This window comes from Brachycentrus maculatus, unplaced genomic scaffold (genome assembly GCF_059751285.1).
Source record: "Brachycentrus maculatus isolate JH-2025_06_01 unplaced genomic scaffold, ASM5975128v1 h1tg001048l, whole genome shotgun sequence".
Lineage (NCBI taxonomy): Eukaryota > Metazoa > Arthropoda > Insecta > Trichoptera > Brachycentridae > Brachycentrus > Brachycentrus maculatus.
The window spans coordinates 13,926-41,361 of NW_028281756.1; the positions used below are offsets into that span (position 1 = coordinate 13,926).

The 27,436-nt window shown below is 32.6% G+C and overlaps 1 protein-coding gene across 1 annotated transcript; it reads left to right on the forward strand.

The window, feature by feature from the left end:
- The first annotated feature begins 84 nt into the window (after window positions 1-84).
- LOC148299618 (putative RNA-binding protein EIF1AD) lies at window positions 85-27,436 on the forward strand. Its single transcript, XM_088275883.1, has 3 exons — window positions 85-219; window positions 25,149-25,364; window positions 26,965-27,436. Exons 1-3 carry the CDS (start codon window positions 97-99, stop codon window positions 27,121-27,123), a joined length of 498 nt encoding a protein of 165 aa, XP_088132009.1. The 5' UTR covers window positions 85-96; the 3' UTR covers window positions 27,124-27,436.

Here is a 27,436-nt window from a genome sequence, read left to right on the forward strand (position 1 = left end):
GGGAAGAATGGTGAATGTTGCGCATGTGTTAAGTGATCACTCAAACCAGCCCATGACATACGTACATTTTTGTATTTTTTTGTTTCAGTTTGAAGCATGTCGAGGGCTACTAAGATGAAGCACGTTTTGGACGAAATCATGCTGAGGGATCTGAAGCTGCCTGAAGCCAACCAATCTGTGGTGCGCGTGCTCGCTAGCAAGGGGAACAACCTGCACGAGGTGAGTCAAACTGTCACATACTATACCATATACAGTATCGAACAGATTAATTGAAACAATTTTTTTTGTATTATTTTCGTAAAAAAATGTAAAAATCTTTTGTTTATTAGTTATATCACAAATTTATATTTAATATGATCTCATTTAGGCTCAATCAAAGATTTTAGTCTTGGCATCTATTCTATAAGGTTTTGGCACGTGGATGCCATTTTTTTGTCTCGAAACCATACCTGCATTATGGACAAAATGAGCTTTTCCACCGATGTGCAATCAGTTTTAGAGAGCCGATTCTTACAGATTGCCGATAGATTTTCAATTAGGTTTATGTCTGGCAAAATTCTTGACCAGTCCAACGCAGTTCATTGTTTTTGTGTAAAAAATTTCATATGTTTTTTGGATTTGTGGCAGGGAGTTTAATCCTCCTGAAATATTCCATTACCATTTGACCTTCGTTTTTGTATCTCTAGTAGTATCTTTTCCAGTAGAATTGGGTGAGACTTCTCGCTATTCATCATCTCAGTCACTGAAAAAAGCAGCCCTGGTCCATAATACGAGAAACACCCCCAAAACATTTTTTAGAGGGTGTTGAAAATACGAAAAAAAGTTTTGTTTCAATTAATCTGTTCGATACTGCATATGGTATATTAAAAGCATTGATAACTTTGTGGTATGGTAATATTTTATTTCCATACCGCAAAGTATTATAAGGCACAAAGGCTTTTATATTTCTACTTAACCATACCCTCCCGGTGGTATGTATGTACTACAACTCGACTTATAATAAAAATATAATAGATACGGTCTCAGAATATTTGTATTCCTCCGTAATATACCGTAATCATGTATTACATGAAAGGATTATAATATAAAGTTATTCATTTGCAGCGACGGAAATAATAATTTGTGATAAAATCGGGAATAAAATGACCAATACACAAACATTTCTCATCGTTTGAGCGCGTGCCGTTGCTTTGTGTATACGCGCATGTCGTTGCAAGTGTAGTAGTGCGCAGACCGTCGTATGCAACGGTCGTGTCGCTACGATAGCTATTGCGACTATTTACGATGTCTTTTTTCTCGTTTTCAGATAATTATCAGAGCTGAAATTGTAAAATTGTTAAATTTAAACTTCAACTTTGGTCAATAAAAGCAACATTTAGGAATATTCACATTTTTCCCGTTTTTGAACTGGATTTTCATATGGTGTTCAAAATATATATCACCGATGCACGCGGGAGTTTTTAGCACCGTAAAGGAAGGGTTAAAATAGCTTATAATTCAATTGCCTGTCGTGAACTACTCCCTAAGCTCTCTATTAATATTCCTGTAAGAGTTATCTTATTTTTAGAAGGGTTCTTTCAAAATTTTATTTTTGTACAAATGTCAAACTGTAATAATTTAATTTAATGATCTGATGATGGAATGCTTATTCCGAAACCGCTAGTCACGATTAAAAGTGGTATTACACAAAGTGAACGATGAATGATAAGGAGAGTGTTTTTTTTTAAATATTCACATAAATAGTATACATTTATTTAAAGAACACTTTAAAACGTATTTAAAAAATGTTTTGCAGAGACCCACCAAGCCACCTTGTGTGTATTGTTGGTGGAGTTCTTTTTACATACATTTTTTATTGTTTTTATCCATTTTAACCTAATATACACACAAAAAAGACAGAGAAAATTAAGAATACAAATTATTTTACAATTTTCATTTGAATTTACTCTTGATCGTTTACCCATTCCTTTATTTGGCCTTTATTCCATATTTTATTTTGACCTCTTACCTCCGTGTTGTCACATACTATCCTACCTCCCCCCTTGATAAGGACTGTTGTGTCGGTTTCACCCTCATTCACCCTTATTTATTAATTATTTTTCGAGGAATTTAATATAGGAGTTTCTGTTACACAATAAATTTTCCCCTCACTAATTTACATTACGCGCGATGTCATCAATTACATATAGTCATATATTATCATTAAAATTAATTGCATTACGTTAACGTGATGCAAATTTATTTCTTGATCTTTGTTTTAAATTTTTTGTGAAGGGTGCATGGCTCTAAGTTTCAAATGGTATATACAGTATATAAAATAAAGTGGATTAAATAATTTATAATATATATATATATATATATATATATATATATATATATATATATATATATATATATATATATATATATATATATATATATATATATATATATATATATATATATATATATATATATATATATATATATATATATATATATATATATATATATATATATATATATATATATATATATATATATATATATATATATATATATATATATATATATATATATATATATATATATATATATATATATATATATATATATATATATATATATATATATATATATATATATATATATATATATATATATATATATATATATATATATATATATATATATATATATATATATATATATATATATATATATATATACATATATATATATATATTTATTCGGGTTTTTTCAAACCTATTTGCATGTTTAGCCTCGTAATGTCGTTTAACGTTATACATCTTCAAGATAGAAACAGAATCATTGCATATCAGGCCAATCGGCTTTGTGTTAAATTCCACGAAAAAATTGTTTAAAGTCCATCTGTCTTCTGTTACTCTTCTCTTCTTTAGTCCAACGTCTTTACTACTTGACGCCATTATGGGTCTTGATATTGCCAGGAAATTATATATATATATATATATATATATATATATATATATATATATATATATATATATATATATATATATATATATATATATATATATATATATATATATATATATATATATATATATATATATATATATATATATATATATATATATATATATATATATATATATATATATATATATATATATATATATATATATATATATATATATATATATATATATATATATATATATATATATATATATATATATATATATATATATATATATATATATATATATATATATATATATATATATATATATATATATATATATATATATATATATATATATACATATATATATATATATTTATTCGGGTTTTTTCAAACCTATTTGCATGTTTAGCCTCGTAATGTCGTTTAACGTTATACATCTTCAAGATAGAAACAGAATCATTGCATATCAGGCCAATCGGCTTTGTGTTAAATTCCACGAAAAAATTGTTTAAAGTCCATCTGTCTTCTGTTACTCTTCTCTTCTTTAGTCCAACGTCTTTACTACTTGACGCCATTATGGGTCTTGATATTGCCAGGAAAGTGAAATACTCCCATATATGGGATATGATACAAACAACGCACGATGGAATGTTCTTTTGGTGGTTTTGTGTATACTATGATTTGCTCCGCGGGCGGCTGGTTGGCCACCCTTGATTTAAATGTTCTCTTCTCAAATAGAATTAAAACTATTTTTCATGGTCAATAATGAATATCTTAATGGCAGCTTTCTAAGAGCATAAAGATGGCGACAGTCTGAAAAATATGAATTCAACCCTCTATTTTTTATTTCAAATTTATATCAGTTAGGTTGTAGAAAAAAACGCTTTTAAACTTTCTAGTGTAATTTCGACAACTAAGTGCGACCTGTCGGTTCAGCCCTATTCAAATCGCTATAACTTTGTTAATATTGAAAATTTGGAAATTTATTTTTAAAGACATATTTTTAAGAGTCCATACTTTAAGACTGAGAATGTTATAAAGAAATGCCGTCTCAAATTTATTGCTGGTCTTAAAAATGACGCACTTTCATATTTGATGACTTATACTGGCCACTTTAAACTTTCAACATCTTTAGTTTGGTGCTAAATTACAATATTTAAAAAATAATTCATTTAATAAATTTATTCGACAGTCACACTTTATGGTAATATCCATCCATTTTTTTTATTTAAGTTTTACTGGGTAAATACCATTATTTCTTAAAATGTATTTTGTGACATGTGTTTCGATGCATTCCGCATCATTTTTAAACATACGGTGTTTGAAAATGATTCGGAAAGCATCGAGACACGTATCACAATGGATGTCATTTTTAATTTAAGTTTTACTTAGTAAATACCACTAGTGAATAGTGATATTCAATAAGTAAAACTTAAATTTAAAATGGATACATTGTACCACAAAGTGACTGCCGAATCCATTAATAAAAAAGATGTCTTGTCGCTCGAATAGTGTAGTGGATATCCATTTTTTTATTTAAAAAACATGTACTTGTAGTTTGGTAATATAACACTTTCCTTATCATTCATTTTTCACTTTGTGTAATACCACAAGTATTTCACAAAGTGAACTACGAATGATTAGAAGAGTGTTTGTTACATTACCATACCACAAAGTAAACAATCCTTTTAATATACAAAATAGATTTATACTTATTTCGACTGCTTATATCGTAGTCGTACAGGAGAAAGTGACCAACTACCAAAATGTAAAATGTTCAGGAGGGCCATTTATGTCACTTTTGCTCGGCAAGAAAATAAACATCAATGCAGTTAGTCATTTTTACTAAGTCAATATATTATATTATACTTCCAAGTTTAAAATCCTTTGGGATTTTTTCAGGGCAATATTAGGCTAGTAAGATAGCAAATAGTCAATGATCACGTTTTTGTTAAACAATGCACTTGGTCACTTTCTCCTGTATGACTACGATATGTAAGAATCCCCATGTTCATACATGGTGGCTATGATATAAACAGCTTGGTGTACCGCTTTAATTTTTTTCGAATACCGGTTAAATTATTTTCTATTCCTATGCCGTTTACATTGTTCTGCAAGGGGTGTATTGGGAAAAATGCACCCTCATAACACCGCGGGCTAAAAAGCCAAATTGTTAGGCAAATTTATGTGTTACATTTTCTCCACATATTGGATTATTAAAGCAATTATGCTCGGGAAATTCGGATGCGCGCGTATTGCAGTAGGCTTTGTAAACGTCGCGAAAATGGTTTAAGGGTAGAACGACTGCCAGACAAGGGGTAATTTTCCAAATGAGGGACGTTCAAATACGTTAATACATTATGCTTGTATGTTTTTCGATATGGAACAAATGCACGACATAAATAGCCAAAAAAATACCAAAAAATAATTTATTTGATGTATTTTTATTTATTTTTAAAACATGTTACATACATAATTCAAAATATAATATTTCCGATGGGTAATTACCATTTTTCATTTTGGGACATGGGATTAAGGTTAACAAGACTGGAACACAAATAATAAAGTTACAAAAAAGATTTTTTTTAAATAACCAAAACTAATACATGGAAAAATATAAAAACTAATAACAGGTATAATAAATAGGTTTAAGAAGCATATTTAAAATAAACAAATGAGAAATTATAAAAAATATAAGGTAAAAATAAAATAAGAAAATATTTCTAAACACTACGTCTTTCCATAAAGTATTTTTTCAGATAATTTATTTCGGATCCCCGAACGCCTTTTATTTTGCCTTTCTTATTTTGTACTATAGTCGTGGACTTCATCCAGGTTCAATACCCACTTTGCCACAACGTGATTCCTATTTTCAAACGCAAACAGCTTTGGCTCACTTAAAGATAGCATTGAATCGAAATATCTGAAATTTCTCTCCACTAGTATACAGGTTTGAATTTTTTATGAAGTACAATTTGACGTGCAATTTGTTTTATGAAACGCCCATTTTGAATTGTTAAACGTCCAATTTGATTATTAAGGCATCCAATTTGGTTTGTAAAACGTCCACGTTGTAAAATGTTTTGCATGTTTTTGTCTTTGCTTTTTACTGACCCTCGTACAAAGATGTCCGTATTTACTTTGTGATAAGTAATTTTTACTTTTTTATTTTTTACGAAAACATTGATATTGTAAGAACATTAAGAGATTTTAGAAAGTTAACTGTCGATTGGCATAGCGAGTTTTGCAAGCGTATTTTTTTTTATTTGTTCGGGAATCGTACAGCTTTACATTTAAAAAAAGTATATAATAAATTATAATTACATTAACAATAATAAACATTACATTAACGAAAATAGTTACATTAATAAAAATAAAGCCAATTAAACAATTCCACATTTATGTTATAATAACTATTAAAAACATTCAGAGATAAAAAAGGGTATGGTATAAAAAAATAGATTTTGCAGGAAGGAGAAGGAAAGGAGAGGAATTAATGAGGGTGGTTAAAGGATTTTTTTCTTGGTAAGAAGATTAAAATAAGAATACATTTATAAATATACATACATACATACATACATACATATACATATACATAAATACACACATACATACATATGTATACATACATATACACATATACATACATATACATATACATTGCATATACGGAAAAAAATTGTCATGCTCCGTTCACCCCCCACCCATAACATAACATAACTAGTGATTTTAATATTCTAATACAAATTAAACACTCGAATAATCCACTTAATTGAGTTTTATTTTTATTTACGACTAGTTTCGAAAACGACAATTGTTTTCATCTTCTGGTACAAATTAAAACTACTATGTCATTCCACAAAGTTAATGCCGAATCAATAAATAATATTTTAATATTTCATTTTAATCCTACCTAACGAGTTTTGGCAGATTATGTTAAATATGGACGTTTGTATTTTTAATTTTCTACCGATTAAAGTAAAATCATTTTCTAAAAAACGTAATTTTTTAACATAACGTGGTTTGCAAGTGGACTACTCAAATTTTCGCGGATACGGTGTTTTTAATCGGCACCGCGCCATTTCGAAATAAAACAGGTATGCACGTCACATCCCCTTTGGGAAGGGTATTTAAAGAATAATTAAACAATGATAAGGGGTTTTACATGTGTCATGTTTGAATACATTGTGTTCAGGGAGTCATTGAAATCCGGTTTTATTTTCCGGTTTACATTGTACGTATCGTGCGTGGCCACAGCGGGGATTCGAATGGGGGGCTGTTATGGCAGACACCCACTGAGCCTCCGGCGAATTGGAACGTTTAATTATAGCGTTCGTTTTACATTTTTTGGACAATAACTCGAGACACAATTGAGATCGTTTAAATGAAATAATAATGCTACTCGTAGACCAAATATTATTGCTCACTTTAGTGGTCAGCTATATATAGCCGTATGATGTTCAAACATAGACCAGTATCGCTAGTCTGCATTTGGTTGGTCGGAAGATTTTGCTTCTGAGCAATTAGCCCGCAAATATACATTGTACTATGTATAAATACATTTATGTACATATTGCGTATTTATAAAATATTGTTGCTAGAAGACATATTTTTAAATTATATTTTTATTTAAATCTGACTTGATTTTTAATTTATTATTAGATTAAAACCAATATTTTTAGCTTTTCCACTTTTTTTTATTTGACCAGCGACCGGGTTTCGTCGTTACCGACATCACCAGTCTGATGATGTCGGTAACGACGAAACCCGGTCGCTGGTCAAATAAAAAAAAAGTGGAAAAGCTAAAAATATTGGTTTTAATCTAATAATAAATTAAAAATGCAATTCCATCACGAAGTGTCAGTGGATAATATAAATCTGACTTGATTATCTTTGTACAAGAAAAAAAGTAAGTAATTCAATATTCTTGTTTAATTTTATTCTTTGGGAATACATTCTCAAATATTTGGGTTAACATACTATATGTATAACTGAATCCAAAATATATTTTATTTATTTAAGTACTTAGTTGACTTAAAATGAAAAATTTTGATTGTATCCAAATCTTCGTTCAAAAATTCTGGGCTTAGATCTACTTGGGAGTCCTTTTTAGATTTTTTTATTGATATCTCTACTAAGATGAAGAGAATTTACAATATGTAAATTATGTGATTCGGTAAGAATCTTATACAGATGTCATGAAGGTCTCTGGAAATAAAATAAACATTATAAATTCGACAATAGATGGTGTCCAAGATATGCTTGCGCAAGAGAAATTGAAATTAAATTGAATTCAATTGAAAAGCCCTTGCATGCGTAAAAAGTTTGCAATTAAAGCATAAAAATAACTCCTGAAATGTTTGTCAATCATGGGTAGAATGGTGAATGTTAGACGCGTATAAAGTAATCACTAAAACCATATATTATTGGTCGAAACCCCTCTTATATACAAATTATTCTTCATCTTTGTTACAGATAGCAAATAAAGAAAATCTTGATACTTTTTTTTTGTTTTTAAGGTAGCCGTGAATATTTCAGGTTTTCAGTAACAACAAAAAAGTTTTCAGTGTTCAAATTACCCTTGAAAGTGTTACCCATTTCGGACGGTCGCTTTATTCAATTCCGTCTAGGAAAAACGTCTTTTTACGGGTTTCTTCTCAGCCTAGACTTTATGGCTATCGACCTACGTACAACTCACGTCCATAAAACGACCCATTTTCCTACTATTATGTCCCTACTGTTATGGCTATCAGGCAGTACCTCGTATCTGTCGAAATGAAAATTTCGCAGGAGCTTTAAATTATTTCGTAAATACGTCAAAGAACGCCATGAATAGAATTTGCATATATCAGAGATGTTAACAAGAATGAAAATGTGAGGAAAAGGCATTTTCTTGTTAGGATCATATAATTTGGAATATTTTGACATAGAATATCTCAACATAGATGACGAAGAATAAGGGGTTCTGGGCATTCACAAGGCTTGTATTATAGGCAAAAAAACTTTTCATTCCTTGCGCCGAAGATATTTAATTTGCTGCCCGTAACCATTAAGAATTCCAGTAGTGATCATGTCTTCAAGAACAGTGTCCGTCGATGGTTGCTTTACGTTGGAAGGGACAAGGTAGAAAGTGAATTAATTAAAGTCCGGGTGTAATTATTTTATTGTAAAACCTTTATACTGTAAATTGGTATTGTATCTATTGTATGTAATGTATATAATCTAATAATTAAAAAAATAAAAAAATAAAAAAATAAAATAAAAAATAAAGTATTATTAACATGTAAGTATTTCGGCTCAACACAGGCCATGCCTAAAGAGCTGTAATACATATAGTAAAAAAAATGTATGTATCTATGAAATAAATAAATAAAAATTATCTGTCATTGACTGGTTAAGTGATCACTTTATACACGTGTTACATTATCCAATCTACTTGTGATAGACAGCCACACTAATTAAATTTGCATACATGTATATTTAATGATTAAAGAAACACTTGTTTTATACCACTTGAATTTTATTTAAGACTACTAGTGTTTCCTTAATCATTGTAATATGTCTTACCACAAAGTTAATGCCAAAACAATAAATAAAATATGTATAAGTATTTATATTTTTATGAATACGTTTTTGCTTGTATCTTTGCCGCCTCCATAGTGGTCAGCACGCTCGATCCCCATGGGGGGGGGGGGGTCAGATAAATATAACTGATTTTTTTCACTGTAATATTTATTCAATATTTCCCTGGACTGGTACCTGAAGCTGAGGGCTGATCACCTTTCCTTCATGTTTTTTACGATCAAGATTATACTGTGTTTATATAATGTAGCGCCCTTTGTACCATTGGAGTGCTGAAAGGGTTTGAAGAAGAGAAGAATGTACATAATTTCAATAAAAATAAAATTAATTAATTTTTCATCTCATTTCAATACGTGTCATTTGTATTTGATATTGATAAATCGAAACAATATCACCAATATTCATCTTTGATAAAAATTAATTTTTCTAGGACAACAACAACAAAAATCCGGCCAGAAGGGGGTTGAAATTTCGTCGTTTCGGAATTCAAATGCGCCAGGAATTTCTCCTCTTTACAAAGTTTATCTAATAAGATGTATGAAAATACCATATAATGTATGAATAATTATCAGAAGTGCGTGAACGACGACGCCTTGCATATACTCTCCTAATCCACCAAAGCATTCGGGGCTAATTTATTCCGCTAATCTTCTTTGAAACATCCAAATTTATACAGTTTTAATGCAAAAATATACGCATTCCGACATTATTACGTTGTTTATCTCAAATATTATTCGGGACCCTCTTTTAATTTAATATATATACAAACATGTTTTTACCTCATTTATTTTTTTACCTTATTTATGTCCGCCTCCGTAGTGTAATGGTCAGCACGCTCTGCTACCGTTCTGTAGGTCCCGGGTTCGATTCCCAAGGGGGGTAAAATAAATATAAGTGATTTTTTCACTGTTGTATTTATTCAATATTACCCTGGACTGGTACCTGAAGCGGAGGGCTGATCACCTTTCCTTCATGCTTAAACGATCAAGATAACACTGCGTTTATATGATGCAGTGCCCTATGCACCATTGGGGTGCGGATAAGGGTTTTATTATTATTATTTTTTTTTTTTTTTTACAAAAATGTTAGTAATAATAGTATATAACCACTCACCGAGATTTTTATGTCTACCGGTTTCAAATCGGAATCGATATCGCAGGAGGCTAATCCCTCTTAAAAACAGGCCACAAGGCCTACACCAAGAAAAAGAAGAAGAAGATATACTTTCCCATATTAAATTTATATTATTTATAAGTGTGTGTATCTAATTATCTCTGCTAATTGCTTCCACTCAATTAAATTTCCAATCTAAAATCTTATTTTCGCTCGACCACGTACTCCTTAATGTAGAATTAATAACCCAGTTAAATTTATGAAATCATTCCTTATAAAATACAATTAATTCCCGAGTGAATTCAATTCTTTCTTTAATTTATTCCTTATACTTTTGTACGTATACAAACGTATATCGCTCACTCCTTTCAACAACGTCATATATAAAAAATCATCAATTTTCAGTTGTGGACAGGACATCGATCCAACCTCCTCTAACACAGTGTTAGAAAAATCGTAAAACTTGTACATTTTAATACGCAGTTTTCGTTTCAGTGAAAGTCAATAACCTTTTTTGTGGTCTTGCCCAGCTCATGACAAAAAATGATAAAATACGTACATTTATTTCTTTTTACTTTCCCATTAAGGATTAAGGTATAATTTATAATGGTTTTTAGCCAGACTGATATCGCTCACTCCTTTCAAGAACGTCATATATAAAAAAACGTAAATTTTCAGTTGTGCATGTTTTCGGAATACCCAGAAAATGTACTATATCCCAGCAAAAGCGGCATATTTTTAACTTAATATTTACGCGCTACAGGACGGAAAGTGTTGTTTTTGCATTTTTAAGAAAGGGTATTAATTATATTTTTATATATACTAAATATTTTTCAAATGGAGAAAAAACATTCAGGTTTTACCTAAAAAGATCTGTTGCACAGTAAAAAGTTCAATAAGTGGCTTGATATTTATTTTTAGTACATTGTATTATATTTTTAAAGATTTAAAACGATCTCCTGAAAAATCAAGTTTTTTCATATTTGACGTTGTTGAAAGGAGTGAGCGATATGTGTGCAACTCTTTTTTTTAATATTGATTTTTTCATCAAATCTGGACATATGTATTATTTGAGCGATGTGTATAATACATCAAATTATAAAATCAGAAGATAATTAACTCTTTTTTGCACAGACCCACCAAGCGACCCCATGCATCTTGTTGGTAGCGTTCTTTTTACATACTTTTTATTAATATTATTTTTTAAATCTATTTTAACATCTGTCTGCCTCTGTAGTGTAATGGTCAGCACGCTCGGCTACCGTTCTGGAGGTCCCGGGTTCGATTCCCAGGGGGGTCAAATAAATATAAGTGATTTTTTAACTGTAATATTTATTCAATATTACCCTGGACTGGTACCTGAAGCGGAGGGCTGATCACCTTTCCTTCGTGTGTAAACGATCAAGATAACACTGTGTTCATATGAAGCAGTGCCCTATGCACCATTGGGGGTTTTATTATTTTTTATTATATTTCAACATAATTTACATATAAAAAAACTTGATAAAGAAGCAGGTAACTTCGAAACCGGTAGACATTATAATTAAGTTATAATAAAATATTTATATTGATTTTAAAACAAAAATACATTTTAATTATAATTTGGAAAATTACAAAGTTAATGCTTCAAATATAAATTATACTATTATATTATATATTATTCATATTAAACATAAAAATTTAAATTCAGATAAAACAATAATTAATAATATACTATTTAAAAATACGTCACCATTATTATCAATGTTTCCTTTTACAAAAAATGTTGTTCCTTAACCCCCCTAACTATTCTTATTAACCTATATATACACCTAAATATATTTTTATTCGTTAGTTTTAATTTGTACGTGAAGATGAAAACAATTGTCGTTTTCGAAACTAGTCGTAAATATAATAAAACTCAATTCAGTGGATTATTCAAGTGTTTAATTTAATTAAAATATATTATTCAAATATAATTTTATAAAGAACATTCCCTTCGAGATACCTCATCATCATCTTCTAAAGGCAGCGCCTTGTTGTGTCAGCCACTTGTCTCTGTCAGTCGCCATCTTGAGCTGCGAATAGGAGGAGACGTCCATGAGCCGCTTCAAATCCTGGAAGTATTTAGTTCTTGGGCGGCCTCTTGTTCGTTTTCCCAAGATTCTTCCTTCGAAGATGTTGCTAAGAAAGGTGCTATGTCTAATTGGTGCTCTTCAAAATATGATTTATAAGCTCTCTTCTTTCTTTTACGTCCTGCAACACCTTTTCGTTGGACTTCCTTACGACCCATGATGTTTTGGTCATCTTCCGAGATACCTATACAACAGAAAAAATATTATTCCATTGAATGCATACCATATTTCATTGTCTGCGGTCATTTCTGAATACTTTTTATTCGTTTCATTTCAAAGTGCGAGAAACACATCGCGAAATACGAGAATTTGTAATTTATTCCATTAAACTCATAATAAATGCATGATACAGCGATACGTTATTCTTTGCGTTGATACGTTATTTTGCAAGCTTTTGCACAAATCACAGTTGTTTTAAAACTGTGTTATAAATTGGCCTCCGCCTCCGTGTTGTAATGGTCAGCGTGTTTAGCTGCCGTGCTGGAGGTCCCGGGTTCGATTCCCAGGGGGGGTGAAAATAAATATTGGTGATTTTACACTGTAATATTTATTTAATATTACCCTGGACTGGTTTCTGAAGCGCAAGAGTGATCACCTTGCCTTCATGCAAGTAATGATCAAGGTAACACTGCGTCAATTCGATGCAGTACCCTATGCACCATTAGGTGCGGATAAGGGTTATAAGTAAGTAATAAATTGGCAGATATAGACATTGGCATATAATCTTTCCGACTCCCATAGGGTGACCGTGGTGAAAAACATATAAATAAATTAGAATTTATTTTCAACATTATTTACTCGAAGTTTTGGTTTTAACATAGGCACCAGGATAATAAAGTGATACTGTAATAGGTATCTGATTTTCAGTACGAGAGATGGGTTTAATATAAAAATACGATCTATCAGAGTAATGTACGGCAAAACGATGCATGTTAGACGTGATCGGATGGTGATAAAAGTAATGAATATAAGGCTGAAATAAGCATTATAGATAAAATGAAGAAAGATGTGTTGAGATGGTTAAGGCATGTGAGTGTAGAAAGAACAGTTAAACAAATTCACGAGGCGAATGTGGTTGGTAATAGAAGCAGAGTAACCCCGAGGAAAACATGGCATTATTAAGTATTTTAAATATTAAATGTGGTAGGGTCACGAGTCGGAATAATCGGCGTGTATGTATGAGGAGATGCACGAATGTGGAAAAGGCGAAGATTGTTTGCAATATCAGAAGGTGGGGCGAAATTAAGAAGGAAATACGTTTCATCTCAAGTTGAGACACTGAGAGTGAGGATAGAACGGTAAACCAAATTTATGAGGCGAATGTTGTTTAAAAAAAGAGCAGAGGAAAACCGAGGAAAACTTGGCATGATCAAGTAATTCGAATACTTGACAATGCATTGCAATGGTCAGATCGGGAGTCGGAATAATCGGCGAGTATGAATGAGGACACGCATGAATGTTTGCAAAGACGAAGTGGTGTGGAATTCTATTCTCTCTGCCTACCCCTGCGGGGAGGCGGCATGATGGTTAGTTTAGTTGAAGTGTGTGGTTGGCGCGGATTAGCAAAGCTTTCAAGAAGTTTTGAAGGATAAGTCCTTGTTAGAATACCCTGTGGTTTATAGGAATGAATAGGTAAAAAAAAAGGTAATTGCTTTAAAAGTAGGTACAGTAGAACGGGGCTACTTGAACTTTGATATGTTACTTGAGCCCAGTGCAAAAAAAAATATTTAGATCTGTATTTGGTTTACAATAATAAACGTATCGACATGATTCATTGTTTCCCAGACAGGTGACACTTGTACGTTCATTATTGTAGACCAAATACAGATATTTTTTTTTGTACTGGGCTCAAGTAACACATCAAAGTTCAAGTAGCCCCGTTCTATGGTACTAGTCATAAATCGTTAACTCGTATAGCGATCTCTATTGGGGGATTAACAACTCAACGAATAAATTAATGGCCTCTCGGGTAGGCATACTAAATACGTCCAATAAATAATGGTCATTCTGAGACTTCTATCTTGAATCGAAACAATTTCTTCTTCCTCGCTCGGATCTCTCTTATTTCTTTATTTTTATTCACAACATTTTGAGCGTGTCCACATCCATGTTTTCAGGCGTTTCCCAGTATGTAAAAATTATATCCGGGGTTCGCATTTTGCATGCATCTAAATAAAAGGGTATCCCCTGAATAAAAGCTTTCTTAATCCAACATAGATGGCTCTTTTGAACTCGTGTGTTCTGTGTCATGAGGTTAATGATATATCTAGAAGTTTAAAAAAAATCAGTAGGGTAGTTCTTAATTATGTATAGAATTTGTAATGTTACACGCGTGTAAAGTGATCACATGACGGTCGTAAGCCCTGTAAATGCCCACACTTCTACACTCTTTTTCATCTATATTGAGATGTAAAAAATAATGTAAAAAAGGAAAATGGTGAATGTTATATACAAATATAAAGTTATCATTTAAACCATCTTATGAAAAGTTTGAAACTCTGTAAAACCGGACTTCCATACTTTCAATATCTATGTTAATATGTCAAATGTCAATATTGGGTAGAATTGGTGAATGTTACACGTGTGTAAAATGAATATTAGTGATTTTACACTCTAATATTTATAAAATATTACCCTGGACTGGTCCCTGAAGCGCAGGAGTGATCACCTTGCCTTCATATAATTAACGATCAAGATAACACTGCGTCAATACAATGCAGTGCCCTATGCACCATTGGGTGCGGATAAGGGTCAGAAGAAGACACGTGTGTAAAGTGATCACTTAAACCAGCCTATGACGGTCGTCAGCCCCGTAAATGCCCAGACTTCCATATTCTTCTTCATCTTTGATGAGATGTCGAAAAATAATATTATAAAGCCTCCTGGGAATTTTTAACAAATCTGTAGAAAATAATCGAAATTCTACTTTTCCACCCTCTTGAATATTTTTCTCGCATTATTCTACCATACCCCCTACGCAATAAATTGACTACGTCACCGTGACGTCAGCGTATCAGATTTATACATTGACAAGACTTTTACCAGGCGCTTTAATTATGTAGGGCCCACTTGCGTCACACTATGGAGGACTACGAAAATAACTTTTGCGAAAATAATATCCTGAAGTAAGTATATATTTCTTTCCCAAACATATATTATGTTATCAAACTTGTGTTACTTTAAGGAAACACGTAGCCGTTTTATCCTTTACTTATTTCAAAACTCGCAAATAATATCCATTTGTAAATCTGAATATCTCAACCCTTTTAGTGCGATACAGTGATGCCTCGCATAGCGTATTTTATTCGTTCCATGAGCAAGTTCGTTGTGTGAAACGCGTTCCCATAATAATACACATTTTCATAAAATCCTTCTGTAGCATAAGATATTAGTACTGCAACATTAAAAATACATTTTCTTCAAACCCTTATCCGCACCCGATGGTGCATAAGGCACTGCATCATATAAACACAGTGTTATTTTGATCGTTGACATATGAAGGAACGGTGATCAGCTCTCCGCTTCAGGTACCAGTCCAAGGTATTGAAAGCTGTCCCACCGCATTCCCAGATCTGATACAGAAGCATCGAGGCTTGTTGACAGACCATCTCATGCAAAGAAATGTACCCAAGGTAATACTGAATAAATTTTAGACTGAAAAAATCACTTATATTTATTTGACCCCTCCTGGAAATCGAACTCGGGACCTCCAGAACGATAGCCGAGCGTGCTAACTATAAAACTACGGAGGCTGTCAAAAATACTCACGTTTTATGTATTTATTTTTTTAGTTATATTCCGATTGGTTAGTGTCTATCGAGGCTTGCAGGGTCAAATGCTCTTCTTCCATCCTTTGCTTCTTGGCTTTTTGAAAAACCTTTCCAATATTGCCTGTTTCTCCCTCTTCTTCAACACCTGCCGGAAATAACTGGCAAGAGTGTCATTGTAGAGATCGTTGATCCTGTCGCGTAATGGACGATAGAAATTTCATTGTGTTCAGCGTTCGTTACGTGGGACATTCGTTAGACGAGGAATCACTGTAACATAGTTACCAGAACGTAAAAAATTGAAGTATCCATGATCTTATGTGCGCAGTGGAAACGTGCTGACCGTTGCTTTTTTCCACCTGAAAATAATATTTGAAACATATTGAGAGACCTTAGTTTTTGAATAAAAATACATTATATCCATTTTCTCGTAGGCGGAAACTCGAATGTAATAGAATCTTGGATACTTTTAAGATCGGTGGACCTTTTTGGTATCTTTTTTCAAATTAAATTAATATCATGTATCTACATAGGACCTGCATATTTTAATATGAAGGGCATGTTCAAACTTTTTTAATATATATTTTTTATTTCTTACACGTTAGAGATGGAATTATTTTACACTTTAAATATTTGAACCAAAGACTGATTTGAGTAACTAAAATGTTAATTTTTTAAAAAAATTGTTACAACTGTTTCGCCTTGTAAAGCATTTTCAAACTTATGTAAAGATCAAATGGACTTGATTGACATGATTTTTCAAAAAAAAAACAGAACGACGACGACCGAAAAAGACTTAGCACGATCAGATCAATCAGAACCTAAAATTTGGCGGTGTCAAAAGTGCGTAATCGGAGAGCATGTATGACTATGTATGGATGTGAAGGAGGCGAGAATGTATGTCAGGACAGAAGAGTGTGGCGTTTCATCCTCTCTGCCTACCCCTGCGGGGAAACGGCGTGATGTTAGTAGTAGTAGTGTTAGTTAATTTTTCAGGAGAACGTTTTTAAAGTTTAAAAAAATAATACAATGTATTAAAAATAAATTACTAGCCACTTATTGAACTTTTTTCCGTGCAACAGACCTTTTTAGAAAAACCTGAAGGTTTTTTCTCCAGTTGAAAAATATTAAGTATATTTAAAAAAAATAATTAAACAATATCTTTTCATCAAAATCCAAAAACAACACTTTCTGCCCTGTAGCGGGTAAATATTAAGTTAAAAATTTGCCTCTTTTGCTGGGATATAGTACAATTTCTGGGCATTCCGAAAACACGCACAACTGAATATTTACGATTTTTGATATTTGAAGTTGTTGAAAGGAGTGAGCGATATGTTGTCATTTGTTGATTATTTCCTCTGTGGGAACTTATATAATTCCCAGGGGGGGTCAAATAAATATTAGTGATTTTTTCACATTAATATTTATTAAATATTACCCTGGACTGGTACCTGAAGCGGAGGGCTGATCACCTTTCCTTAGCGTGTTAACGACCAAGATATGCACCATTGGGGTGCGGATAAGGGTTTGAATTGAAATGGTCCCCGAAGCGCAGGAGTGATTTTTTTTATTTATTTGAGAAATTGTACAAAAAGTAAAGAAAAAAATTAGCGAACAAACAAAATATATAAGAGAATTTTCAGTATTTGAGAAATTTAAAAAAAAGTGAAATAAATAAAGAAAATATTACAGCAAGGAAACATTTGAACAGATTTAAAAAAAAAAGCCTTTAATGTTATATTTTTTGAAGGGTAGAAAATTACTTGTTTTCACGGATGTATCGGGTTTCCAATTAAGTTCTCCGGCTCTGAGATTTGGATCTGTCAATATTTGAAGTGTCACAAGTCGCCCTCCAAAAATAAATAGGGTGAAAAAATACTTTGGTATCCGTGACAAACATTGCTTCAGATGTACATATGTACACACAAGCTATGTACTAAATAATATACACGAGGTAACAAACAAAAACTGACAGAAGGCGTCTAGCTACCGCGCTAAGGGAAAGGGGGGGCGTCGAAAAAAAAATACAAATGATTTTTCAGGTATGATAATATTCACAGCATTTTGATTGTGTCCAAATACTAGTAAAAAAGATGGGGTTTTTCCACTTATTTTTAAAGGGAGTTATTTTTTTTGACATCTCAACAAAAATCAAGAAGAATATGAAAGTCTGGGTATTTACAGGGTTTATGATCTGTCATAGGCTGGTAAAGTTATCACTACCCATGCTTGACAACCACACTTGTGTTTCTGACATTTTTTAAATAACAGTAGTGTGGTTGTGAACCTTGGGTAGAATGGTGAATATTGCACGAGTGCAAAATGATCACGATGACGGGTCATAAGCCCCGTAAATACCCAGACTTCCATATTTTTAATCATTTATGTCAATATGTACAAAAAGGAATAATAATATTACTTTAATATTACACTGGACTGGTTGGTGTAAGAAACGTAAGACAGGTCACCTTGCCTCCATGGAATTCACGACCAAGATAACGCTGCGTCGATACGATGAAATGCCATATGCACAATTGGTTGTGGATAAGGATAAGAAGAAGAAACGTGAGCTGTTTTTTCAATAACAAATAAATACGTGTATTACACTCTCCTTATCATTCATCGTTTACTTTATGTAATACCACTTAAAAACAAAACTACTGGTTTCGGAATAACCATACTATCGTAGTTGACCTAATGATTGACCATAAGTCGTGAAATAGGGTTTTAAGTGGTATTACATAAAGTGAACGATGAATGAAAAGGAGAGTGTTATATTACCATACGACAAAGTTTATAATGCTTTTAAATACAAAAAAAATATGTGTATGCTTTACTTTTTTTTTTAAATAAACACTTATACGGAAATATTATAATTGAAATTTCATAAAAAAAGAGAAAATGTATGTGGCGAATGTGAGAGGGAAAACAGAACGAGGACGACCGAAAAAGACTTGGCACGATCAGATCAATCAGAACCTATAATCTGGCGGTGTCAAAAGTCTGCGTAATCGGAGAGCATGTATGACTAGATGTATGGATGTGATGGAGGCGAGGAGTGTATGTCAGGACAGAAGAGTGTGGCGTTCCATCCTCTCTGCCTACCCCTGCGGGGAAACGGCGTGATGGTAGTAGTTGTAGTAGTAGTAGTAGAAATTTCATAAATTATTCATATTGTTAGAATAAATTTTATTTCCGATGAGAGACCGAATCTAGGAATTAAGAGAGAGAAAAAAGGAAAATATTCACTAACAAGAAATTTAAATGCTCGCTTTGAATCGTAAGTAAATGCTAATAAAAACATCAAAGGTGGAAAAAGTTGCCGACACGAAAAGCTCCCCTCACTTTGCGGGCAACATTATTGCGGCCCCTTGAACAAATTTCGACCCACGCCTATTGTATAATCAAACGAATTTATTTTTTAAACGCGAAAGTTTGAAGCTTCGAGCTTTGGGAGAGGATTACCAAACTAGCTTTAGTTTACGTCATCATATTCGTATCTGTAATGTAGTAATTTTTTTAAAATTTAAGTTTTACTTAGTAAATACCACTATTTAATGTACTTATTAATGTACTCACAGCATTAAATAATAATTATATTGTAGAAACAAACGAATTTATTTTTTAAACGCGAACGTTGAAGCTTCTTGCTTTGGGAGAGGATTACCAAACTAGCTTTATTTTACGTCATCATATTCGTATCTGTAATGCAGTTATTTTCTTAAATTTAAGTTTTACTTAGTAAATACCACTATTTAATGTAATTATTAATTTCATTCATAGCTTTAAAAATATTAATATTATTTAACGCAATCAATGAAATTATTGAAGCCAGTACATTTCATATTATTTTTTGACATCTCATCAAAGATGAAGAAGAATATGGAAGTCTGGGCATTTACCGGGGCTGACGAGGCTGGTTTAAGTGATCACTTTACACACGTGTAACATTCACCAATTCTACCCATTATTGACACTACTCATATTCTTAGAAGTTCTATATATATATGAACCAATTTAGAAACCTTGTTCCTGAATCACTACAACTTCACAAGAGACATCTATTGGTGAGATATAAAGAAGCCCTTTACTAAGCAGAAACTCATATATTAGTATGTGAGGTCCGAATCCTGGATTATAATCACATACATGAGAAAATATCGTTTTCATTTCCATTATTTTAGCTTATAATTGAACCAGTTAATTTATTTACAACATGATGAAGATGAAATTCTTCTTCATCTTTGATGTGATGTCAAAAAATAATATGAAGAATGACTCCTATAATTGGAGACAATCCATATTTGTGAACAACTATTTGGACACACTCAAAATGTTTTAATATACTTAATAGTATACCTATAAATGTACGAATAAACCGTTAAATAAATAAATATTTTAAATACATCAGGGAATCTCGGTTCTACCAACCATCCCCTATTTTTCTTCTCAGTTTTATATTTTTTCTCTCGCACGTTTTCCGTCATTCCCCTGGGAATCGTCTCCCTAAAAGTAAAAACTGTAAGACAATGAATTCGGACGTCTTGAAATGTCGGACGCTTCGGAGATTTTACGAGCGAAGATTCTATTTCCGTATATCATGAGGATAACATCTAGATTCCATTAATTATTATTTAAAACTAGATGTACCCCGCACGCATTGCTGATGTTTTTTTTAGGTTTGGTTTTTGAACTGGCAACATGGTTTTTACAGACTGTCAATTTGACAATTTTATTTTCAATATAGTTTTTCCAAATTCGGAGTGAAGAAAACTCAGAAAACCGAGACGCCCTAACATCCATCGACAGTCTCTGTTTGGTGTGCTTTATGGGTAGGTGGAATCATTGGCCCATATTTTTTTTAAAGACGATGCCGGCCAGAATGTTACGGTCAATGGAGAGCGCTACAGAACCATGATTACTGACTTCTTTTTATATTATTTTTTGACATCTCATCAAAGATGAAGAAGAATATGGAAGTCTGGGAATTTACGGGGCTGACGACCGTCATAGGCTGGTTTAAGTGATCACTTTACACACGTGTAACATTCCCAATTCTACCCATTATTGACAAGCACACTACTCAAATTCTTGGAAGTTCTGTATATATGAACCAATTTAGAAACCTTGTTCTTAAATCATCTTTGATGAGATGTCAAAAAATAAAATGAAAATAACTCCTGTAATTGGAGATAATCCAGATTTTATGAACAAGTATTTGGACACACTCAAAATGTTGTAGACTTCTTTTTACATCAGTTGAATGGCATTGATGTAACATTGCGCTGTGGTTTCAACAAGATGGCGCAACATGCCACACGGCGGGTGCTACCATCAATTTATTGCGGGAAATTTTATTTTGTACACCTCTAAAAAAACAACCTATATAAAATGCAGTTCCACCAAGAAATGTCGATACAAAACTATTTTTTTTGTGGATGTCATTTATAGTCTTTTTTATAAATTTAATAAAATTTTTAACAGTTCTTTAGTGCTTTAGTGTAGTGAACGTTCCGTAAACATGTTTCCTGTTATGCACATCAATGTCCTCATTTCTGAAGTTCTTAGACGAGCTTTTTTCTGAAGCTTTTAGAAGCTCTGCACTTTTGGAGATGATTCACTTCTCTCCGATTACACTGCCTCTAAATGAGCATTTCCATCTCGCTTTCTCATTCGGGTCAAGGTAAAAAGTAGCGTAAAATAGTAAAAGTCGACTCAGATATCGTTATGATCCGGACCCTTTGAATAAAGCGATATCGGATCTAATAATAGCAGTAATCCAATGCTAGTCGGGCGCCGATTGAGCTTTTTGCGCGAAACAAGGGCGCTTGAACGGAAATTACAATCGAATGCTCCTGTCAAAGAGGTTTTACAAATGGGAATTTATAGTTCGCAGGATTTATAAGGTACCTAATACCCTTTGTATCGTATTAATGATGGTGTTGAGGTCGCACTATTCGAAATGGGTGTTAAGTATCATTAATACGATTGGGAATGCTTTTCTACATTTCCCTTTCTCAATTATATGTGAATTTATATATAAATATATATATATATATATATATATATATATATATATATATATATATATATATATATATATATATATATATATATATATATATATATATATATATAATATATATATATATATATGTATATATGCTCGGCTACCATACTGGAGGTCCCGGGCTCGATTCCCAGGGGGGGTCAAATAAATATAAGTGTTTTTTTCACTCTAATATTTATTGAATATTATCCTGGACTGGTACCTGAAGCGGAGGGCTGATCACCTTTTCTTCATTAATGATCAAGATAACACTGCGTTTATATGATGCTGTGCCCTATGCACCATTAAGTGCGGATAAGGGTTAGAAGAATATATATATATATATATATATATATATATATATATATATATATATATATATATATATATATATATATATATATATATATATATATTCTTCTAACCCTTATCCGCACTTGGAGGTCCCAGGTTTGATTCCCAGGGGGGGGGGTAAAATAAATATAAGTGATTTTTCAATCTAATATTAATTCAATTTTACCCTGGACTGGTACAAGAAGCGCAGAGCTGATCACTTTTCCTTTATGGGTTAACGATCAAAATTACACTGCGTTTATATGATGCAGTGCCCTATGCACTATTGGGTGTAGATAAGGGTTTGAGGAAGAAAAATATATTTTTCTTCCAGGCTCCATCTCAACTTATCGTCTTTGTAGATTGTCGTCCTCAGGTTGTAGATCCTTCTATTTCATCGACAACGTCTCTTTACTGTAGCATCCATGAACTTTTTGGTATTTTCTAGATGTCTTTCGAGGAAGATCCATGGCAATCGCCTGGTTTACTCTCTATTTACTTATTTAGTTTTTTATATGTTTTGCCATCTATTTTAGAATATTGTGTATTTTAAAATTAACGCCATACTTTGATAATTCAAAATATTTTTAGTTCAAAAGGTTGGCTGATTTAATAATAAAAAATACATGCTGCGTAATAACTTCATTCCGGGATTTTTTTTGCAAAATTACTATAATTTAATTAAAAAATGTAACGAAATCAGATTATGTATATTTTAAATTATGTCGAAATCCCCAGTTTCTCAACTTCAAAGCCTATCAAAATTGTGTAAACACTGCATAGTTATAATGAGACCTTCTTTATTATAAGTAGCTCTTAATTAAATGTTTCTCGAAAAAATTCGCCGGCTAAAAATGAACGAAAGAAAAGCGTGGGACTTCGGCATCCTTTCCGCCTTGGATTTTTCTTTTCTCTTATGTTATAAATACGGATATCAATTTGGAAGTTCAAGGGCTTAGCCAAAAATCACAGTTTATTAATTACGTTTTCAAAGCTCTAAAAGCGCGAGTAGTAGCAAGCTCAGTGTTCCGCAAACTTTTTCTGTTCAAGGTACACCTGCCAAATCAAGATTCTTTAGAGGTACACCAAAGAAAAAAACAAAATTCATTTCAAATTGATTTATTATAAAAATTAATTAAACCTGAAAACATATATAACATATTGCTCACTCCTTTCAAGAACGTCATAAATAAAAAAAAACTTGATTTTTCAGGAGAACGTTTTTAAAGTTTAAAAATATAACACAATGTATTAAAAATAAATATTAAGCCACTTATTGAACTTTTTACTGTGCAACAGATCTTTTTAGGTAAAACCTGAAGGTTTTTTCTCCATTTGAAAAATATTAAGTTTATTTAAAAAAATATTTTATTTATTGTTTCGGCATTAACTTTGTGGTAAGACATGTTACAATGATTAAAGAAAACAAAAAAAGTGGGAAAAAACAATCTTTAATCATTTTAAAAAAATAATTAAATAATACCTTTTTTTCAAAATGCAAAAACAACATTTTCTGCCCTTAAGCGGGTAAATATTAAGTTAAAAATATGCCTCTTTTGCTGGGATAAAGTACGTTGTCTGGGCATTCCGAAAACATGCACAACTGAATAAATACCATAAATGCAACATTGGAAAATTTAGGGAATGTTCGAGTATTTTGCCTAGAATTTTTCGCTCAAAAATTACATGAAACATTTATATGAATTTTATGAATTATAATGGCTTCGATCATGCAGAGTAGGCCTACTCACATTTAGTTGGAGCATAATAAGCAGTGCTGCATAAGATCTAGAATTCAGAGTCACTTGGACGTTATGTAATGCCAAAAAAGCCAATGCGATGAAAATTAAATTATGTGTAATGTTTGATATTAATATTATTTATTATATCGGTCAGTGGATTATTCACGCTGCGGATGAGATGTCAATTTTAAAGGTGTCTCAACTTGATATTAAGCTTTTATCATTCTTCCCGTTTTTATGAAAGAAGATGGGAAAGAAGAAGAATGAATGAAGAATGGAAAGTATCTGAAAGAATTTAAAAATAAATGTTTTGTTTACTGTAAGAAGATGTAAATATATATATGATGTAAATTAAGTGTAAATAAAAATTTGTATTCAATGTTAGATAAGCTTACTAAAGATTTTTTTTTTTAATAATAAAAAATCCCAGGGCTCAGACTTCAATCCACCTGACATTTGGCTGGCTTAAGCGATCAAGAATTTTTTATTATTTGATTTGTGTTTTTTTGTCCCGCTCAGGTTGAGACTGGTACCGGCGAACGTTTCCTGATGTCGATGCCGCCCAAGTATCGCCGCAGCGTGTGGGTGAAGCGGGGCGACTTCGTGCTGGTGGAGCCCATCGAGGAAGGTGACAAAGTGCGCGCCGAGATGGTGCTCGCGCTCACGAACGAGCACATTCACTACTTCAAGCTGAACGAAGTGTGGCCCGAGAGGTTCCAGCCCGTCAAACAAGTGGTGAGTCGAAGCTATGACTTGGAGAAACAAATAAAAAATAATAATGAAGAAAATTTTCCCATTTTTTTATTTTATCATTTCAAATCGTTAATCATAATCAGGTATGTCCAATACTTGAAAGTGGTCAGGTCAAGAGTCGAAATAATCGGCGGGTATGTATGAGGAGATGCATGAATATGGAAGAGACGAAGAATGTTTGCAAATACAGAGTGATGTGGTGTTCTAGTCTCTCTACCTACCCCTACGGGAAAGCGGCGTGATGGTTAGTTAATTTTAAATGTTTCAAAATATTGTTTTTGATAAAAAGCACACTTAGTCGGTACCGCGAGATTTACTTTCTTATATATCAGCACGTTAATTTTTTGTCTGCTAGCGACATGTTATTTCTTTCACTCTAATAAATGTGTTATTACTACAAGAAGAGAGCGACACAATTACAGTATTCCGATTTCGTTTAATTCAATTTCCAACCTCTCGCTCAGTCAGCGCTTGGCTGCGCGTTCGAAAAGACGTCCCATCTATGACTCTGCGCGAGCTGCGTAGTACGATTTCCATACAAATAGGAACTGGGGTATTTTAGTACCCCGTTTCGGATCAAATGTAATTTTTGAATGATCAATACGAGAAAGGTTAACTAGGTAGTCCCTTCGAAAGGTACCTGATTAGACTGGAAAACTGGAAAAGGCACTTGAAAGGGTATACCTTTAAAATTCCGACTATATTGACATATCTATCTACCCTCTACAATATACGAACAAGTTTCGTGTTCCGTTTAGATTGCTTGATCGCATGTCTAATATATTATTTTTAGTAATAATTGCTCCATCATCACTTTTCTTCTATGTATTACTAGGGTTGAAAATAATCACATGGTATTTGAAAATAAATATACCCTATTCATAATATTTCGAAGAGTTTTCAAAATTAAACAAAAAATAGTGACCATCCATCACGCCGCTTCCCCGCAGGGGTTGGCAGACAGAATAGTACGCCACACTATCTGTCTTCGCACACAATCTTCGCCTCTTCCACGTTCATACATACACGCTGATTATTCCGACTCCTGGCCTGACCGCTTTCAAGTATGTGAAATACTTGATCGCACCAAGTTTGTCCTCGGTTTTCCTCTGCTCCTATTACCAACCACATTCGCCTTATAAATTGGTTCAACTGTCTTTTCTTCTCTCATTCGATTTACATCCCTAAACCATCTCAGTGTGTCCAAATACTTGTTCTATCTGGATTATCTCCAATTACAGTAGTTATTTTCATATTATTTTTTGACATCTCATCAAAGATGAAGAAGAACATGAAAGTTTGGGCATTTACGGGGCTGACGACCGTCATAGGCTAGTTTAAGTGATCACTTTAAACACGTGTAACATCTCATCAGAAGAATATGGAAGTCTAGGCATTTACGGGGCTGACGACCGTCACAGGCTGGTTTATGTTACACGTATGTAAAGTGATCACTTAAACCAGCCCATGACGGTCGTCAGCCTCGTAAACGCCCAGACTTCCATATTCTTCATCATCTTTGAAGAGATGTCAAAAAATAATTTAAAAAAGCAGTTGATAAATCGAAGACTATTTTTTTCAGATGATCAGTTTCGCGGACGAATCCGACTCCGATGAAGGCATTGGCCGGAACACGAACCGACCCAAGATTAACGTCCAGAAGGGATCCTCGTCCTCCGACAGCGAGGGCAGCATCAACGCCAACACGTACGAGATGGAAAAGCGGGCGCTGAACGAATGACTAAAGTTCCTCAACGGACCGGAGGTGTGCTACCCAGTACTGTACATGGCTATGTTCTTTGCTGCAAGACCCATCATCGTCTTGGCCTCTGGTTACGTTTGGAGCATGATTTGTTAAGCGTTTTATTTTAAAATTTTGGTTTTGTGATTATTTTTTATTGATTATCAAGACGAAGCTCATTGAAAACAAAAAGATCGTCAAGAGCTTAAAATACCTAGGTCTTGATATCATATATTTTTTTTATTGAACTTACTCTTTTTATTTAATTTATTAAATAAAAAATGACCTTGGTTTTCGTATTCTTTATTGAAAT

Coding starts and splice junctions, on each gene's coding strand:
- LOC148299618 (XM_088275883.1), top strand. CDS start 97: ATGTCGAGGGCTACTAAGATGAAGCACGTTTTGGACGAAATCATGCTG. Junction 220..25,148: donor AGGGGAACAACCTGCACGAG/GTGAGTCAAACT, acceptor TGTCCCGCTCAG/GTTGAGACTGGTACCGGCGA. Junction 25,365..26,964: donor TCCAGCCCGTCAAACAAGTG/GTGAGTCGAAGC, acceptor TATTTTTTTCAG/ATGATCAGTTTCGCGGACGA.